We start from the raw sequence: 15917 nt of genomic DNA on the forward strand, positions 1-15917 counted from the left end.
ATTTAATGTTTTTGACTTAATAGATTTCCGTAGGATATGGTATTTTTTGGAAGCCACAAAAGTCACCCCTGCTGGGACGTATGCATTGGTTTAGCCTTCCTCACGGTGTGCTGTTGATGATTTATTCCAGTTGCTCAGTTAAATAACTGAGTATCAAAATATACATATTTGGTAGAAGGCAAATTTCCTGGCTTGGTAGTGTGCACATAAGGAAAGTGTTAAGTGTGCATGTGGTCTTTTTTCATAACAGTCTTCTGTATTATGACTGACTTCCTGTCCTCCTCATGGAGCATCTCTGTATTAGGTGTGTAGAGTTTAACTACTGCAAAACCACTCCCACTGGCACAGAATCTCTTTCCACTTGATCACTGCCTCATTGATCTATATCTGATTTTTATTTTTGACTCTTCCTTTGTTTCTGCTATTCTTGATCTGACATCTGACTGGGTTTTAAAAAATAGTGGTCCTTTCTTAAACAATTAGCTTCAAGCACAGAAGTACTAGCCTATGAGTATGTACTACTTTTTTCCATGAAAACTGCCCTGTAAGAAGTCTTACAGAGGTCAGTAAAGTACACAGACCACCCAAGAACCACCAAATAGTTCCTGAAGTAGAAATGATTTATTGTTACACTTTCTTTTTCTTTCTTTTCTTTTGCTCTTGACACACATTATGAATGATAGTGATAGAAAAGTTTTCACACTGGCTTGTTCTCATGCTTTTTCCCCTTTCAAATCTTCATTCATGGTTTTATGACTGTTAGTCCTTTTGGCCAACAGTTGGAGTTTTTTGTTTTATGGAGTTAGGTCATTACTTGGTGAGTTGTCTGGAGCTTTTCCCAGCATGACTCAGTTTTCTGGTCTGGGAGGGGGGAAGGGAGGAGGAGGGAGGGGGGGTGCTTTCCAGCCAAAAGCTGCTTTGAGTTAGTGAGCTAATGGAAAAGATTGTATCATCTTGGCTAAAAGGAACTTGTGTCATCTCTTTCAGATGGAAGCATATGCATCAAGGCAAACGCGCAGTCATGTGGGGAATGCATCCAGGTCTCTGAGATCTGTGGATGGTGCACAGATGAAGTGAGTTGGATCAGCAAAGCTGTGTCAAAGCTGTTTTATCACATGAGTGAAAAAATATCAGAGAGCTCTTTATCAGTGAGGAAAGTTTCAGTTTCCTTGAGCTGCACAAAAAATGATGAAAACTGTAATATCTGTCATTGTCACCATTATTAAATAGGAGTACAAGACTGGAGTCATTCTGCAATTCAAAACAAATGAAATAGTTCAAGTGACAAAATGCAATAAAATCCATTTAATTAAATTAACTTTCACCTTTGTTTATATGAATGCGTGCATGTAATCTGTACTCATCCTGTAAGCAGTATAAGTACTCAGGAGTTAAGCGATTAGAGACTTTTTGTTTTTCACCCAATGGCAAGTAAACCACAGTTGGTCCATTAATTGTAAACAGCAGTGCTGCTCCTGCTGCTGCTTCTTCACTGGAAACTTGGTCAGGATGAAGCTGCTTAATTAGATGTTTAGTAGGGCTGTGCGATATGACAAAAATCTCATATCCCGATATAAGACATTTATCGTCCTGACAACGATATAAATCACAAAAATGTAATATTTTCTGTAAATTCTGTGAATCTCTGGCAACTCGACTTGCGTTTAGTTTTTTCAGCTGGGCGTCCTTTACCTGGATTCGAGTGTTTTAACTGATGCATGAAACTATACATTTTTAGACATAAGTTGTAACAGCCACCATTTTCTCTCAAAGTTTGAGTCTGACGGCTCTTTTTTTGCTTCTCATTTGTAAACTCTGCATACTCTCTCATGTGATTCAGTTTGTTTTGAAAAGTCTCAACAGGATCTTGAGCTTTATTGTGAAAGGTTTACGTGGAAAACAAACAAGCGTACAGCGGAGCCACGCGATGGTTTTACCGTCATTGTTGCTAACGAAAACACGTAAAAACAGGCACTTGTCTGCCCATAGTGTGGTTATATTAAATATAAGAGAAAGAGAGAGCTTTAAGAAATTAATATAGCCACTAAGGTGACCGTCAAAACGATGAAAAATACTGCTGTAAACAGTTTATTTTACGACATCACGAAACAAACGAGAGCGTAATAGGAAACGATAGACATGTTTATATCGTCATTTGATATATATCGTTATATCGAAGGGCCCTAACATACACTCTTATATTTGTACATATATTTATTCTTATAATTCTCAGATTTACCCATTCGTATATTTTTCTTGTTCTTATGTTATTGTATTTTGCACACCTCTGTTGCACACACATAAGAATTTCGCTCACATGTGCTGTACCAGTGTACCTGCACATGTTATGTGATACGGGAAATCTCCAATTTTTTTTAATTTTTAAAAATTTTTTTGAGATTAAATAATATACCATTGTAAAGACGACACAAGAGTTCCAGAGGCTCTTCTGGGAGCCAGAGTCGACCAGAAAACATTTCCCCGAGCTTGAGTCCTCTATGAAGAGCAGCCTTTCCTTATCGGCAGCGGTCACAGCCGCTACAGAGCGCTGGCAGGTTTGTTTCCCTGGGCCTTAAAACTGCAAAGGCGGCACGGTGCTGTCACGCTGATGGTAAAAACACAGGCCTTTACCACAGTGCCGCTGTGCCACTTTATTTTTTAACAAAACACTACGCTTTATGTATAAAGAACTGCCTATTCTACTACTTATTGAAGAAAAAGAATCCACAAAAGATTATTTTTACTTTCTTTTATTTGTTCCAGATAAATTATAAATTATTTTTTAAAAAGCAATGAAATGCATCAGATGTCTCCCATGCTTTCTTTTCTGCTGTAATTTTTTTTTTTGAACATAAATTGGTCTATTGAAAATAAAAATGTAGTAAGAAACACTACATTTTTTCAATAGGCCAATTTATGTTTAAGAAAACCCCAACAATCAAATGATCCCATCTGAGCAAGCACTGGGCGACGGTGGGAAGGAAAAACTCCTTTGTCTTAAAAAGAAGAAACCTTCGACAGAACCAGGCTCAGATGGTGCGGCTTCTGTCAAGACCGGTTGGGGGTTAGGTAGTTAAAAAACTACTCTAACGGTACAGCACTACAGCTTTTTGGTGGAAATGGGTGGAAGGATGGGTGTTACACCTCGTTTCATTGGAGGTCTTACAGGTGGTCGGGGTGTAGATTCAGCTTTTTTACAAATAGGTGGCAGAGGGACAGGACTAGGTCGTGGAATTATAACTAGTTGGGTGGGAATAGGTTGTCTGTGAAGGTTCTCAGTCATGGGAATAGGTTGCTTTCCACTTCTGGATATAGGTGGAACACACATCCTACGAAAAGGTGGTAGGTTGTCGGTCGAGAAAGTTTCCTTTTTCGTTGGTTGTGTGACTTGAGGAGCGGGTGTCAACTTTGTCTTTTTCGGTCTAATGGGTGGCAGTGGAGTCCGCTGTAACTGTTGTTCGTCAGATGCATCTTCCCTGCCTACGTAAATGTATTTATGTTCCTCAAAAAGGGCAATGTCTTTTTCAACTTGACTCATTGCCTCTTCGAGAAACATTTTGTAATTGTATTTTTTGTGCTGTGAAGGGGAGATAGTAAAAGGGAGGGATTGATATTCAAAGTTTAGCTCATTAAACCTCCTCTTTAGGCCCTGGAGAATGTTTTGTTTCTCCTGTTCGGCCAGTGGTTTAACTGTTTCCTGTTGTTTTGTTAACCAGGCATCATTGTCCTGCTTAGCCTTTTCTTTCTCTGCGTTTCTTCTACGCAGGTAGCCTGGAACGACTCCGTAATCGTTTTTCTGTAAATAAAAGGGGACAGGTCCAGATTTCTCAAGGAGCTGCTTGTCCCCTTTGCGTGTATCCACACAAGCAGGTTGAGCCATGACTTTCTTCATGCCTGTGTGTTCTGGTTTTTTCCTGAATGTGTGTTCAGGTTTTTCGCCTTCTGGCCTCTGTGGGCACATTTCGCGATGAGATGGGGCCTTAACTGTTCTTGGCACCATGGTCCTGTGTTCATTTTTATATTTATTTTCTAATACAATTGCTTCCCTGTATTTAGAAATATACATTTTAGGTTTGGGTGGAGGAAGAGTACTCTACTTTGGGAGAAGGTTATAAGCGCTTTCATCTGAAAACACAATTCAATCGCTAGCTTAAAATCACCTGCAAGGGAATTCTACAACTGTGTGTCGAGGCACCCCTATTTATAGATTTTTATGGCCTGGCATGTGACATCATGGTGGCCTGGCATGTGACATCATGGTGGCCTGGCATGTGACATCATGGTGGCCTGGCATGTGACATCATGGTAGCCTGTCTTTGTTCTGTCATTTAAGCCCCACCCCCCTGGTTACTGTTGCTATTGTAACTATTATATTATGAATGCTGGTAGCTAGCATTCCACACACACACATACACTTTTTGCCAAGGTTCCAGCTGCAGTCACCAAGACATGTAAATGTATTTAGTAACCCTCTGGGGTCCAGAGTATAATTGGCCGTTTTGGACTACTTTTGATTTTACCTCTATATTTCACCTTTAAAAAAATCTTCTTCTTTTTTTTTTTGGCACAACCTCAAATATCTGAAATTTGAGTTAATTTTTCATTTATACTATATTTGCACAATAGATCTAAATTCAGACAAAAAAAATTCAAAATCCGAGTAGAAAATACTTGTCATTTTTACTGTAAAAGCCACAAACATGTTTAAGGAATTGTTTTCATAACTTGAAATGCGAATAGAAGTTGTACATTTGTAAAAATTATGCACAAGTTTTGCAAACAACTTTATGTTCAGTATAATATATGCAGGTTTTCTTCCTGAATACTATCGTTGTTTATATTTACTGCGGGAAGAAACGGTTTTTATAAGGAAAAACACTAGAAAGCACTCAGTCCCCCTCCCAACTCCCCCAGCCTTTCCTATTGGTGAAAAAATATACCATGTGGACCAATCAAAAAATGATAGGGCAACATAGCATTTAGTTGTTTACGAAGGCGGGCAGGTGTATACATATAGTTTGAGTCTGACGGCTCTTTGTTTGCTTCTCATCTGTAAACTCTGCATACTCTCTCATGTGATTCAGTTTGTTTTGAAAAGTCTCAACAGGATCTTGAGCTTTATTGTGAAAGGTTTACGTGGAAAACAAACAAGCGTACAGCGGAACCACGCGATGGTTTTACCGTCATTGTTGCTAACGAAAACACGTAAAAACAGGCACTTGCCCGCCCATAGTGTGGTTATATTAAATATAAGAGAAAGAGAGAACTTTAAGAAATTAATATAGCCACTAAGGTGACCGTCAAAACGATGAAAAATACTGCTGTAAACAGTTTATTTTACGACATCACGAAACAAACGATAGCGTAATAGGAAACGATAGACATTTTTATATCGTCATTTGATATATATCGTTATATCGAACAGCCCTAATGTTTAGTGTACCTAAGGCGGATTTTCTTGCTGTGGTTGAAATACAAACAGACCACAGTATGAGGGAAAAGACCAAAAACATGCAGTTGGAATTAAACATTCATGCACAGTAACAAACAAATGTAAATGAAGTTCTTTTTATGCTGTGTCAGTGACGTTAACACAAGCAAGTAGAATTTTTGTTTACATTTATACTTCGATTGTAACTAAAAATGGATTTATAATCCAGCGTATATTTAAGTTGGTACACTAGACACAGAGTGGGGCATCAGGAGCTGTTCTCTCTGCCCCTCAGTGGCACAGAGGCCAATCTTTAACCTGCTAGTTCCCTAGTATAAAGTCTCAGTGGTATTAGAGTGGGCGGGCATTTCCTGTCTTCTGCATGCTCTGTCCAAGCAGCTCCCTCGCCTTATCAGAGGATACAGAGCATTTCCATTATTTCAAATACCTCTGAAGCAGACCATTTCCTGCTTTGCGCTACTTGTGGATAACCGTGGAAAACATACTGACCTGATTCTCTTAAAACCACATTACATTTATGTATGAACATGGCTGTAGATTCCACTTCTACTGTCACCTGACTTCAGTGTATGGTTATAACCATGTTTAGGTGAGAGACTCTTAAAATAAGTGAATTTATCTGAAATGAAACAGGGGGGGGAAACACTGACTGATACCCGTGAGGCAAGATTCACATGTATGTGTTTAAGGGCTCATGTTCACTTTAAGCAAGGTTGTGGGAACACAGATCAACAAATTCCTACACCTGGTTAGCCTTGGATGTATACATATGTATATGAAACATTTTACATTTCTGTACATGTTCGTTGCAAAAAGAGAGAAACTAAAGGCAAAAAGAGCTAGATTGAACTGGGTTACAGTTTAACCACCCAGGAAACACAGACAGGCTTTAACCTGCACCACATTTCAAACAACAGAAGAAGCACAACCCTTAAACTGTCCAGTTTTGTTCTGCACAGAATAAAAACACTGAAACAGGGAAAAAAATTTAATTGATTAGATGGAAAGGCTGAGTTTTATTGGAGAGGAGGGCCAACTATAGGAAAACGGGTTTATAGTTAAGGTGAGCCTTTTAGTAAACTGTTGAAACCATGTCAGGGTTAAATGCTTTTTGTTCTCGTCATGTGCCAAGACAACTGCATTCCTGTTAAATCACGTCTGCTGCTCTCTATCAGCCTGCTGATATCCACCCCTGAGCTTATGAAACCAGGCCTCGACTTCAGTTTGTAGTTGAGTGAAGTCGTTTGGAGCACCTAAAGAGATCTCTCTTTAGAAGAAACGCTCTCTCGCAAAGTAGCTCTGCTTTAGAACTCATCAGATTATGTGCAGCTAGATGCAGGCAAAAAGAAAGGGGTGTTTTTATGTCATGAGGTTTTGGAAATAACTGAGTCAAAGCACTGTTTTCGTTTTGACTGGGTTCATTGTCTCGGCTTCTCCTCGACTGCTCCTTGTGGTGTCTCATGTGCATCCAATCTATATTCTCTGTTAGGCCTGTCAATCATCTGTTTCTCCTTTTCTCTCCTTTCCACGAGTAACAGTGAAAGCAACAGTAAATGGTAAATGGCCTGTATTTATATAGCGCTTTACTAGTCCCTAAGGACCCCAAAGCGCTTTACATATCCAGTCATCCACCCATTCACACACACATTCACACACTGGTGATGGCAAGCTACATTGTAGCCACAGCCACCCTGGGGCGCACTGACAGAGGCGAGGCTGCCGGACACTGGCGCCACCGGGCCCTCTGACCACCACCAGTAGGCAACGGGTGAAGTGTCTTGCCCAAGGACACAACAACCGACACTGTCCAAGCCAGGGCTCGAACCGGCAACCTTCCGATTACAAGGCGAACTCCCAACTCTTGAGCCACGATCGCCCCCGAAGCCACGAAAGTGAAAGTAACAGTGAAGCCTTATCTTATGTTTCGTTGCATACTTTGTCATTTCAACATTCATGAGATTTGTATCTGCAGCACTCGTGCTCCAAAGATTAGTCTGTTTATTAGTTAAAATAACCAAACAATTTTGTTTCACTAAATGAGTCTTTAACCTTTTATACTTGTAAAGTGACACATTTAAATCAGTGTCATTAAAAACACTGACATTGAGGCTCCAGAATATAAGGTGCTCCATGGTGGATTGAAGCCTGGTAGAAAAATGAAAGCCACTAAGCTTAATTTTGGAAAATTAGATTTTAAACTTGAAAATACATTGTTCGTCTTCAAAGATCAAATTACTTAATTTTGGTAGGCTAATAAGATGCATAAATTAAGGAAGTAGCTTTGTCGAGAAAAAAAAATTAAACAAATTCAGTGAAAGGGGAAAAAAAGGGAAATCCTTAATTTGAAGGGTCTGAAATGGTAAAAGCTGTGAGCAAGGGTGTGACATGTAGCCTCAAAACTATATAAATAAAACGCTAATGTGGACGTGGAGTGTTTTTAGACGAAAGCACAGTTTTCAAATTTACCTGGATCAGTGTAGATGTAGAGCCATAGGAATCCCCCAGCAGCCTACACCTATTGCAGCATAACTAAGGGAGCATTTAGATTCACCTGATCCAGCCCTAACTATATGCTTTAGCAAATAGGAAAGTTTTAAGCCTAATCTTAAAAGTAGAGATAGTGTCTGTCTCCCGAATCCAAACTGGAAGCTGGTTCCACAGAAGTGGGGCCTGAAAACTGAAGGCTCTGCCTCTCGTTCTACTTTTAAATACTCTAGGAACAACAAGTAAGCCTGCAGTCCGAGAGCGAAATTCTCTAATGGGGTGATATGGTACTATAAGGTCATTAATATAAGATGGGATCTGACTATTCACGACCTTCTTTGTGAGGACCAGGATTTTTGAATTCAAAATCCTGGTCTTCTGCCACATACAAGGATGTATTGTTATTCATTCTTTCACTGATTAGGTTATTGCGGCAGCGTGGTTTTCCTTTCACAATACAACCCAAAAGGAAAACACAAACAATTTGAAGAAAATTATCCCGGTCTGTGGTGGAAAGTCATTTGGAGTAATTCTCTAATGGTCTTTTCTTCTTTTTGCAGAAGTTCCTCTCAGAGGGCGAGTCCAAATCAGCTCGCTGTGATGATGTGACCTACCTGAAGAAGAAAGACTGCAAAAATATTGAGGACCCCCGCGGCAGCACTGAAATTACCCAGAACAAAGATGTCACCGTTCGCAACAAGGATGGGAACGTAAAACTCAAGCCTGAGGAGATCACACAGATACAGCCTCAGAAACTCAAAGTGACGCTCAGATCTGGTAAGCAGGCGTATGCTGATGCTATGTTCCTGACTATGTTTACATTTATTAGCTAGCTGTTCAGCATCGATTTCAGTGTTTTCACCGACGCCATCTTGGTATTTTGAAACCAGATGTGATGAGTGATGGCGGGCCTGACTGTGAAACCAAGGACACAGCAAACTCATGGGCTAACATTTGTGATTAGCAAGTCAATAGCCAGTGAACGTTCCCTGGATGATAGTAGTGGCCATAAGCTACTGCATGATGCTTTTCTTCTGTCATTTAATGGTCGGGCATTGTACAGCTACAAGCATTTCACCCCCATGTCATACTGTGTATGGTTGTGTGTGTGTGTGACAAATAAAATTTGAATTTGAATTTGATTAATGTGGCAAAATGTTATGCCAGATGCCCTTCTTAATGCATCGTCAGGGGATTTGTGTGCTTCTGGGATCAAACTTGAGATCTTTTGCTTCTTAGGCAAATGCATAAATCACTGTATTATGAAGGCTCAGGTCTAGAAACTAGCGACTGAGCCCAAAGTTTGCTGAGGTCACAAAGCTAGAAGTCACCTTGAAGTCTTTTTTTAACCAGAGGAATATAGATGTGAATATACATAACTTTCCCTAGGGATCAATAAAGTATTCTGATTCTGATATCCTGGTTGAATTTCTTTTACTCGTCACAGTTAAAACAGCTGTGTAAATACCCTAACGTAATTAGAGATTGTGTTATGTTAAAAAGGCTTTCAATATAGCCTGAACTTTTGATGCTTTGGCAGTTTGCTGAAACTGTTGTCAGGTCAAAACAAAAGCAAATTTTTATTTGGAGTAAATATGTTGATGGTTCATAGTTGGTGTAATGTCAAAGCAGTTTAGATTTAGAAGCCGTTATATTTGTGTCAGTCTCACCTTTAGCCACTTTAAAGCCAGTGGACTGGAAAAGATAAGAAATTTATAAGAATTATTTTAATAATTTTATCAGTTTGAAGAAGCTGGCATGATGCAAACTTAAATTTCCAAAGATGGTAAAATGAATTTGAGACCACCCCCCTTAAATTATCTTTAGTTTCCAACCCTTTTGTATTTAAGTGTAACTCTGGTTTTCCAGTAAAAACAGGAAACTTGTCGTTAGTCTAATAACTAACAATGCTCTGCTTTTGCCTTTAAGGTGAGCCACAGACTTTTGACCTGAAATTCAAGCGTGCTGAGGATTACCCCATCGACTTATATTACCTCATGGACCTCTCGTTCTCCATGAAAGATGATTTGGAAAATGTGAAGAACCTTGGCACTGACCTCATGAGGGAAATGCGGGAGATCACGTCAGACTTCAGGATAGGTACGGTTAAAAACATGAAACCCAATAAATGTCCTTCAAAACAGCAGAAAACCCTCAGCCTTCCAAATGAGTTTATAATCCCAAGTTAAGAAATGCTCTCCTTTTTTGTTTCGCCTTAAGGTTTTGGCTCCTTTGTGGAGAAAACGGTCATGCCTTACATCAGCACCACACCTGCCAGGCTAATCAACCCCTGTTCCAACAACGAGAACTGTACGAGCCCCTTCAGCTACAAGAACGTCCTGAAGCTCACCAGCAACGGAGACAGGTTTAACCAGCTGGTCAGTCAGCAGCAGATCTCAGGAAACCTGGACTCTCCAGAGGGGGGGTTTGATGCCATCATGCAGGTGGCAGTCTGTGAGGTGAGCGTTTAATTAATTAAGCTTGTTTTTTTTTTTGTGTTTGTGTTTTTTTTTTTTTTTTTTCCTATTCTTCTGTGCCTGCAAAATGCATAGAATACAAATAAGTATAAATAAGATAAATAAGGATATCTTCTTGTTTTGATCCCAGGAGCAAATTGGCTGGAGGAACGTGACTCGTCTGCTGGTGTTTTCCACTGATGCTGGTTTCCACTTCGCTGGAGACGGCAAGCTGGGCGGCATTGTCCTCCCCAACGATGGGAAGTGTCACCTGGAAAACAACGTGTACAGTATGAGCCACTACTACGTATGTACCATCATGTCTTTAACACTAACAGTAAATCCAGGGAGAGCTGACTGAGAATGAGAGCTGTTATATGTTCACCTTTTTTAATAATGGTCTCAGTTTTATCGTCTGTTCATTAATTGTATCTTCACATGACCCATATTCTTTGTTAAGTTTGTTTTGTATGTTTAACAGGATTATCCCTCTATTGCTCACCTGGTCCAGAAGTTGAGTGATCACAACATTCAGACCATCTTTGCTGTAACTGAGGAATTTCAGCCTGTTTACCAGGTAACCTTTGTACATTGTGTTTGAAGACTATTCTTTTTCTTTTTTTATACAAGCAGAACCCACACTGGGAAGGTCAAAAAACCCTGTATTGTTATGTGTATATATGTCTATCAATATTTATTGTTTTATTATATAATGTTTTTTGGCTCAGAATGGGTGTTGGGTGGTTGATTGGTCCATTGGTCCATCGCCTCTGTCAGTGCACCCTAGGGCGGCTGTGGCTACAATGTAGCTTACCGTCACCAGTGTCTGAATGTGTGTGTGTGAACGGGTGGATGACTGAACGTGTAAAGCGCTTTGGGGTCCTTAGGGACTAGAAAAATGCTACACAAACACAGGCCATTTACCATTAGACATGAAATCTATTATCTTATTTTTAAAAAAAATTACATTATATTTCAGAAAATTATACCTCAGTTAACAAAACAAGGTCAAAAAACCAATCACAACGCTGGTGATTTTCCTTTCTGCTTTCAAAGAATTTCTCATTGCAGGAAAATGTAATAACTTTCCAGCACTGTATTTCACAATTTAGTTAGGAATATCATCCAACCGATAGATCAGCTCCAATTTTTTTTTTATGTAATTCACAGGATATGATTCATGTATGTTAATTCTTTCTTTTGACTCTCGTTTCTCTTACAGGAGTTGAAAAATCTTATTCCCAAATCAGCTGTCGGCACGCTTTCCTCCAACTCCAGTAATGTCATCAAACTCATCATTGATGCCTACAATGTAAGTTGAACTGCACAATCATCACGTGATCTTAGACTCTCCCCTGATGATCGGGGATTGATTTAGCATTGAGTTATTTCTCATGTATACATAGCCAGGCATTTGTCATCTTCATCTGAGCACGTGAAGATTACAGGTAACGAAATGTAACATAAACGTAAGAGGTCACATCCAGAGAAATTCAACGCAAATAATCAGCCAAATTTGAGGAACTGATAACTGGTGCTTTCCTCTTCACCTGTGTGCATGAATACTTTCTCTCTTCCATCATAAACAAACCCAAGTGACAGCTATGCCTTAGCTGTGCCACTCCCAAAAATACATCTTAATTGTAAGGAATTAATTATTACTTAAGTTAGTTATAAGCTGCTACTCATCTGTAGAGAGACAAAGTTTAATAAATGTTTGATTCTTATCTTTTTCTTTTTTGCAGTCTTTGTCATCTGAGGTGATTCTGGAGAACAGCAAGCTGCCCGAGGGCGTTTCTATCTCGTACAAAGCCTTCTGTAAAAACGGTGTGCGAGGAACAGAGGACAACGGCAGGAAGTGCACTAACATCTCCATTGGCGACGAGGTAATAGGATCCAGGCTTGGTTTCCATGTGCTGACGAGTGTAAAACAAGCAAACCAAAAATTATATCTGAGAAAAAGAAAGGGTTTAGATACTCTGGGGAAAATGTATTGAGTCAAATACATTTATTTGATGATCTGAAACATTTAAATGTGACAATCATACAAAAAGAAAAACAGTTACCTTGATGGCATCCTCCTCATACGGTGTGATTCTCTCTGGTTTCCAGGTGTCTTTTAAGATCTCTATTGAATCTCAGAAGTGTCCTTCAGGTGGCAAGCCTGAGGTCATTACAGTGAAACCGCTGGGCTTCAATGAGGAGGTGGCGATAGAGCTCAATTTCATCTGTGACTGTGAATGTGCCAAAAAGGGAGAGCCCAACAGTCCGAAGTGCCACGGGGGAAACGGGATTTTTGAATGTGGAGCCTGCAAGTAAGTATTGATGTGCATTGATGCAGAGAGATGTAGAGCTGCTGAGCCATGTATGATGGAGCATAAGGATGTGTGGGTCTGTAATTTCAAAATATTCCTCAACATATTTAAGTAATTTGATTAAAAGCTGGATTTATGATTTCAGTGGCATACTTTAATCATCCACCTAAATAGTCAAGAGACTTATTGCTGCTTGTAATGTGACACTAAAACTTGAATAATTAAACTTTTGTTGTTCTGTGGCAGATGTAACGAAGGACGTATTGGGCGTGAATGTGAGTGCAGCAAAGACGAAGTCCGGTCAGACGACCTGGATGCTAACTGCAGAAAACCCAACAGTACAGATATCTGTAGCAACAATGGCGAGTGCCTCTGTGGCACCTGCGAATGTAAGAAGCGGGAGAATCCTGCAGAAGTCTACAGTGGCAAGTACTGTGAGTGCGACAACTTCAACTGCGACCGCTCTGGCAACTTGCTCTGCGGAGGTAAGGGTTACAGAAGTAAACTCATTTGAAAGTATGATTGATTTAACTCCACACTGAATGTGTTTGATGCCTGTGCTCCATTAGGACATGGACGCTGCGAATGCAGGAAGTGCATCTGTGACACCAACTACACGGGCAATGCCTGTGAATGTTCCCTGGATGAATCCACCTGCCTTGCCAAGAATGGGCAGCTCTGTAATGGCCGCGGCAAATGCGAGTGTGGAATCTGCAAATGCGAAGACCCCAAATTCCAGGGTCCGACATGTGAGGTCTGTCCGACCTGCCCCGGTGTCTGCACTGAGCACAAGTGAGTGTGAAGCTTTCATCTTTGGTTGGAGAAACAACATATAGAAATCTAAAAATGTAAATTCTGTTTTAACATGTAAGCTTAGAAGTTGTATGCCAAACTGAGTCATGTGATTTATGATTAAATTCTAGTTAAAAGCCAAAAGATTTATCTTTGATTTTTAACTAGAATTTCATAACAAATCATCTCAGAGACTATAATAATTCATAGTCATTAAAACTTATTTGATACACATTACAAAACAATTCAAGGAACACTTAAAAAAAACACATCAGGCAGTTTGCAGGATGCCAACAAGGTTCTGCCTGGGTCCTTGTCGCTGGGAGCCTTTGGGTGTGGAGTTTCATGTTTTCCCAGTAATTTCATGAAATCTTCCAGGTGCCTGCGTTTCCTCCCAGAGACGTGCTTGTGATTCTAAATTAGATGATGTGCTTGCAGTGCATAGAATAAGCCTATGACAAATGACAAAACAAACTCTGTGGAAGAAATGCTGTTAGTTTTAGTTCATGTCTTTAGTTTTAGACTTTGTCAATAGAGAGGCCTTTATGTTTAAGCGGGGGATGTCTGTATGACTGAGGCTCTCACAAAATAAATGCCTTTAATTCCTGTTCTGAACTGACACTAAACATTTTCAACAGTAAAAACTAAAATGAACAAACTCACTGTGGAAATTAACCCAAAGTACAATAAATCAAAAACAAAATGTAAAACTAAGAGTTAAAATTAAGAGTTCTCACTGTATTAAAATGATCACATCATCCTTTATCTAAACAGTTAGATTTTCACTCGTTTTTTTCATGTGTGGCAGTTCAGACCTGACGACTGTTTTCCAGCATGGCGGTTATAATGTCTGGCGTCTCGAATATAAAACACTGTGGTGAGTAAACCACGCTGTGCTTCCACAGAGATTGTGTGCAGTGCAGAGCGTTTGGGGATGGCGAGAAGAAGGAGATGTGCCAAAAGGAGTGCAGCTACTTCAACCTAATAAAGGTGAAGGACCGAAAAGATCTACCTCAGCCCACAGACCAGAGCTTCCCCCTGACCCACTGCAAAGAGAAGGATGCAAACGACTGCTGGTTCTACTACACCTACGCCATCACCAAGAATTCCACCAAGGAAGTCTTTGTGGTAGAGAAACTGGGTACGGTCACACTGAGCTGATTTTGTCTGATCATCCTTTTACTTGCTTTCTGTTTATTGTTACAAAAGCAGATGCAATAGACAGTTTAATAGATGAGATGGCAAATCTTCCCTACTTTTAAGAAATCAAGAAAATAGCCATTAATATCAATGATTACTTATTTTCTGTTTATGATAATTACATTTTTGTTCTTTATATGAGCAACCGTTTTCATTGGGTGTCTTTGCTTTCCTTTTCCGTTAGACTGCCCGTCAGGACCTGACATCATCCCCATCGTGGCAGGTGTGGTAGCGGGCATTGTGCTCATCGGCCTCGCACTGCTGCTCATCTGGAAGCTGCTCATGATCATCCACGACCGCCGAGAGTTCGCCAAGTTTGAGAAGGAGAAGATGAATGCCAAATGGGACACGGTGAGTAGTAGAACCGCATCATCCACAGCACTAAATGACAGAGCCGTTCACTCGGGTTTATGCTTTAAAAAAATTTACCATGCTGAAAGAGCTAGTTATTTAAGCCATTGTGTCACAGTCCGCAGGTTAAATTTGGTATAGAAGGAGGCTGCTTGTTTTAGATGGTGAGAGTGTTATAAGATACGGGTCATTTTAGACTGAGACTTATGCAGAGCTACTCCAGTAGAGCTAGAAGATTCAGTAAAATGAGTCCACTTTAAACTGTAAGTGTTAAACAAAAAGATGAGTGTAACTTTACAGATTTTTCCAGGATTGTGCATGTGACAAAGCTCTCTAGGCAAAAATGTGAGGTAATCATGAGGATATTCCTCTCACTGTGTGGCCTGTACTCAGTCCTCAATGAACCCCAGCTCTATGCAGTTGTGTTAGTTCTCTATTCACTGAGGGCAGGGAGTGGCCTTTTCTCTGCTGCTGGTGCTGCCACTCGCCGTCCACATGCCACAACTGCATGACCATAAAAGGCAACGGAGCAGAGCGAGGAAGCCTGCAGAATGACCACTGATGGAAAGTTCAGCAGCAGCTGCTGCTCAGTGTGAGGCAGTTACAGCAGCAGTGTTTACGATTTGAAGGGAAAAAGCAGAACACAAATCACAGCCAGAGGACTTTAAATGCTATTATTTACCACATTACAGACACACAGTAGATGGCTTTGAATTTCTTCTGATAAACATGTCATGAAGTGGACTATGTTACAGTCAGTTGGGTTTTTTTTTTTTTTTGGTTTTTTTTTTAAATGGTATTCAAGTCTGTTCTTCCTAGTTTCAGCAAACCTTTTTAAAGAAAATTCGTTTTTTAAGATTTTATTTT

The 15917-nt window shown here is 40.0% G+C and overlaps 1 protein-coding gene across 2 annotated transcripts in view; it reads left to right on the plus strand.

Annotated features, from left to right (window-relative positions):
- LOC146687177 (integrin beta-1-like) overlaps positions 1-15917 on the plus strand; it is a 32010-nt gene that overhangs the window by 13724 nt on the left and 2369 nt on the right. For both annotated transcript variants that reach the window (XM_085439660.1, XM_085439659.1), the window contains 13 exons: positions 988-1073; positions 8497-8713; positions 9866-10036; positions 10157-10395; positions 10544-10699; positions 10874-10969; positions 11615-11704; positions 12138-12278; positions 12505-12707; positions 12954-13192; positions 13277-13499; positions 14405-14640; positions 14884-15050. In XM_085439660.1, coding sequence (XP_085295786.1) covers positions 988-1073; positions 8497-8713; positions 9866-10036; positions 10157-10395; positions 10544-10699; positions 10874-10969; positions 11615-11704; positions 12138-12278; positions 12505-12707; positions 12954-13192; positions 13277-13499; positions 14405-14640; positions 14884-15050 — 2264 coding nt within the window. The remainder of the gene's footprint in view (positions 1-987; positions 1074-8496; positions 8714-9865; positions 10037-10156; positions 10396-10543; positions 10700-10873; positions 10970-11614; positions 11705-12137; positions 12279-12504; positions 12708-12953; positions 13193-13276; positions 13500-14404; positions 14641-14883; positions 15051-15917) is intronic.

Source organism: Copadichromis virginalis, linkage group LG18 (assembly GCF_057382275.1).
Source record: "Copadichromis virginalis isolate Kocher_CV1m ecotype Utaka linkage group LG18, C_Virginalis_male_GT1.1, whole genome shotgun sequence".
NCBI classification, from domain to species: Eukaryota; Metazoa; Chordata; class Actinopteri; order Cichliformes; family Cichlidae; genus Copadichromis; species Copadichromis virginalis.